Source organism: Takifugu rubripes, chromosome 19 (assembly GCF_901000725.2).
Source record: "Takifugu rubripes chromosome 19, fTakRub1.2, whole genome shotgun sequence".
Lineage (NCBI taxonomy): Eukaryota > Metazoa > Chordata > Actinopteri > Tetraodontiformes > Tetraodontidae > Takifugu > Takifugu rubripes.
This window is the reverse complement of record NC_042303.1, coordinates 4,866,985-4,870,976: the sequence shown is the minus strand read 5'-3', so window position 1 is coordinate 4,870,976 and position 3,992 is coordinate 4,866,985. Positions and strand designations below refer to the sequence as shown.

Genomic DNA, 3,992 nt, shown 5'->3' with positions numbered 1-3,992 from the left:
TTCTCTCAAACCTCACCGAGAATGTTGGTATCTCCCAAGCTTTGGCATTTACCACCCACAGAAGCCAGGTAAAATCAGAATTGTCTTTGATTCAAGTGCTCAGTGCGGAAATGTGTCTCTGAATCAAGTGCTGCTTAAAGGCCCAGATCTTAACAACAGTCTTGTAGGTGTTCTTCTCCGGTTCAGAGGCGAACCATATGCTGTGATGGCCGATGTGGAGCAGATGTTTCACAACTTTATGGTCAGTGAGGACCATCGCGATTACTTGCGCTTTCTCTGGTTCCGAGATCATGACCTGGATGGAGAAGTGGAAGAGTTTCGAATGACAGTGCACGTGTTTGGAAACTGTCCATCTCCCTCAGTTGCCATTTATGGACTCAAGAGAACCGCTGTGGAGGGAGAGAGTGAGTATGGCAGCGATGTGAGGAAATTCATTGAGCAACATTTTTATGTAGATGACGGGCTGAAGTCATTCGCCTCTGAGGACGAGGCAATCAATGTCCTCATCAGAGCACAAAGAATGCTGGCTCAGTCTAACATCCGTCTCCACAAGATATCGTCCAACAGCTCCGCAGTCACTAGTGCCTTCCCGGGTGAAGATCTCGCCACAGGTTTGCAGGGACTTGAGCTCGGACAGCATGTGCCGCCCTTGCAGCACAGCCTAGGCCTGGGCTGGGACTTGTCCACAGATCAGTTCTCATTTCGAGTGGAGATCAATGACCAGCCCTTCACCAAGCGTGGCGTGTTATCAGTCATCAACAGTTTGTACGACCCGCTGGGGTTCGCCACACCAGTCAGCATCGAAGGGCGGTCCATCTTGAGAGAAATTTCTAAAGACATCAATGAATGGGATTCTCCACTGCCTAAGGAGCAGCAGGACAAGTGGCAGAAATGGAAAGACTCTCTAAAGCACCTGGGACAGCTCAAGAACCCTCGTATGTACGCATCCATCTCACTGTCCGAAGCAAAGAGAAAGGAAATGCATGTGTTTTGTGACGCATCCACAAAAGCAGTCGGGGCTGTCGCCTACCTGAAACTCACTGCTGCTGATGGACACAGCGATGGGGGTTTTCTCCTCGGCAAAGCCAGGCTAGCTCCAAAACCAGACATCACCATTCCCAGGTTAGAGCTGTGTGCCGCAGTACTGGCTGTCGAAGTAGCAGACATGGTCCAAGAAGAGCTTGACTTTACACTTGATGAAGTAAGCTTCTACACGGATTCCAAAGTAGTACTGGGCTACATTTTCAATGACAAGAGACGCTTTTATGTGTATGTTCATAACCGTGTAGAACGTATCAGGCGCTCCACTCAGGCTCATCAATGGCATTATGTGCCTACACATTTAAATCCAGCTGACCACGCCACACGTGGACTACCTGCTGAGCATCTTTCCCACTCTACGTGGCTCAGTGGACCTTCCTTCCCAACTGATCCAAGCCAAGGTCCAACACAGGGAGTGCCCTTTGACCTCATTTACCCTGAACACGACACTGAACTGCGTCCAGAGGTAGTATCCTGTGCTACCTCTCTGTCAAAAGGCATGCTTGGAGCAGCAAGGTTTGAAAGATTCTCCAGCTGGAGTCGTCTGTTAAAGACCATCGCCAGGCTGCTCCACATCGTCACATGTTTCAAGGCTGCTACGGAGAGCAGATGTCATGGATGGCATACGTGTGATAAGAACGTCACTGAGGAACAGCTCCAGCAGGCCAAAGCCATCATTGTTCGTGCAGTGCAAAATGAGGTGTATGCAGATGACATCAGACACGTGGAAAGTCGTGAGCCTGTTCCCAAGCAAAGCCCACTTAGCAAACTGAATCCAGTCATGGACACAAGCAGGGTCCTCCGAGTTGGAGGTCGGTTGACAAAGGGTCCACTCACAGCAGACGAAACACACCCCATACTCCTCCCCAGTAAACACCATGTCACTCAGCTCATAATCAGACACTTTCATTCACAAGTACGCCACCAGGGCAGACACTTCACTGAAGGTGCTATCAGAGCTGCAGGTTTCTGGTTAGTGGGCGGGAAAAGAGCCGTCAGTAGTGTCATCTTTAGCTGTGTTACATGTCGCAGATTGAGAGGCAAACAACAAGAACAGATAATGTCGGACCTGCCAAAAGACAGAATGTGCATGGACCCTCCTTTTACATGTGTTGGCCTAGATGTTTTTGGCCCTTGGCCCGTCTCGGTCAGGAAAACACGTGCAGGTCAGGCAGAAGCTAAGAGATGGGCAGTAATCTTCACCTGCATGAGCACTCGGGCCATCCACATTGAAGTAATAGAGTCAATGGATACTTCGTCATTCATTAATGCACTGCGTCGTTTTTTCGCAATCAGAGGCCCTGCCAAGCTGCTCAGATCAGACTGTGGCACAAACTTTGTAAGTGCTTGCAGAGAACTTCACATTGACAAGAAGGGCTGTCACAATGACAAAATCAACACCTACCTTGGAAACAGTGGCTGTGAGTGGCATTTTAATCCCCCACACGCCTCTCACATGGCTGGATCATGGGAACGCATGATCGGTGTCAGTCGGCGAATTCTAGATGCGATGCTGTTGGGGCACGGAAAGGCCACGCTCACACATGAAGTGTTGGTGACGTTCATGTCGGAAGTGACCGCTATCGTTAATGCAAGGCCACTTACAACAGTTTCCACTGACCCAGAGCATCCTGAGATTCTCACTCCTGCCATGCTGCTCACACAGAAGGCAGCCACGCCCCCAGTCATCCCAGGCCACTTTGATGACCGCGACCTGTTCAGAGCACAATGGAGACGGGTACAGCATCTGGCCAACGTCTTCTGGGCACGATGGAAGAAGGAATTCCTAAGTGGACTACAACCTCGTTGCAAATGGAGAACACCGTAAACCCAACCTACAAGTGGGGGATGTCGTCCTGCTAAAAGATGGGCAAGAGCATAGGAACGACTGGCCTCTTGCTATTGTTATGAAGACATTTCCTAGCCAGGATGAAAGGGTGCGGAAGATCCAGGTACAGATAACTCGCAATGGTAAACGGAGGTTGTACTTAAGACCTATTAGTGAAGTCATCCTGCTGGTTCCGAGCATCCACACCCGATAGCCTCCTTAAATCCTTTGGAAACAGTGGGTGTGGGTTAGTGTGTGGGTTAGTATGACATTCTGATAATGTCAGAATGTCAGAATGTTCTGTCCCTCAGTTTTATGTTGTTTGTTCCTTTTCTGGAGGTTTGTTTGTTAGATGTAAGTTGTCAATTTACAGTCGATCCTGTCGCGCTGCCATTTAGTGGAGTAGGGTGGAGACAGGAAGTACATCGAGCGCCAGATAAAAGTGCTGCGGAACACGGAAAACGGGTTGCTCTTGGATCCAATCCGGTTACTTCTTTTACTTTTGCACTTCTCAAAGGCATAATCTGTAAGTAATATCTTTTACGATTGTAGCCGCTACGCAAAATGTACGTTTTTACATTGAAACCAAAGTTAAGTATTGTGATCTTTTTCTTGCAGTTTTACAAAAATAAAGTGGATCGGTAAAAACCACAGAACGCTTCACGAGTGGTTACTGAAGCCATATGTTTAGCTCGCTGCCGATGCTAAAGCGCTTAGCCGAGGGCAGAAGAATCCTAGACCAAAACATGGCTCCAGTTCATTTGAAAGCCTGACTCTTGGCATCACCCATCTGAACTGGAAGAGAGAAAAGCCACTTTTGTTTGTAGTTGTATATTGGCCCCCTGCTGGGCCACATTCAGAGTTCCTTTCTGAATTCTCTGATTTCTTATCTGACTTTGTCCTTAGAACGGACAAAGTCATTATCATTGGAGACTTTAATATTAAGATTAAGATGTACTTTATTCATTCCCGTGAGGAAATTGAATTGTAGTAGCAACCTATACAGAGTATAGAAACAGAATAAATAAATAGATAAAATTAGAACGTTATAAGCATATATACAGCATATATTATAAGCATATATATATATATAATATATACATAATATAATATATACATATTA

At 47.2% G+C, this 3,992-nt stretch overlaps 1 protein-coding gene across 1 annotated transcript; it reads left to right on the top strand.

Annotated features, from left to right (window-relative positions):
* Window positions 1-205: 205 nt before the first annotated feature.
* On the top strand, window positions 206-3,083 carry LOC115246758 (uncharacterized). The gene is given in 2 exon segments (XM_029826044.1): window positions 206-2,866; window positions 2,868-3,083. Coding segments are annotated over 2 exon segments (2,877 nt in total).
* Window positions 3,084-3,992: the final 909 nt, after the last annotated feature.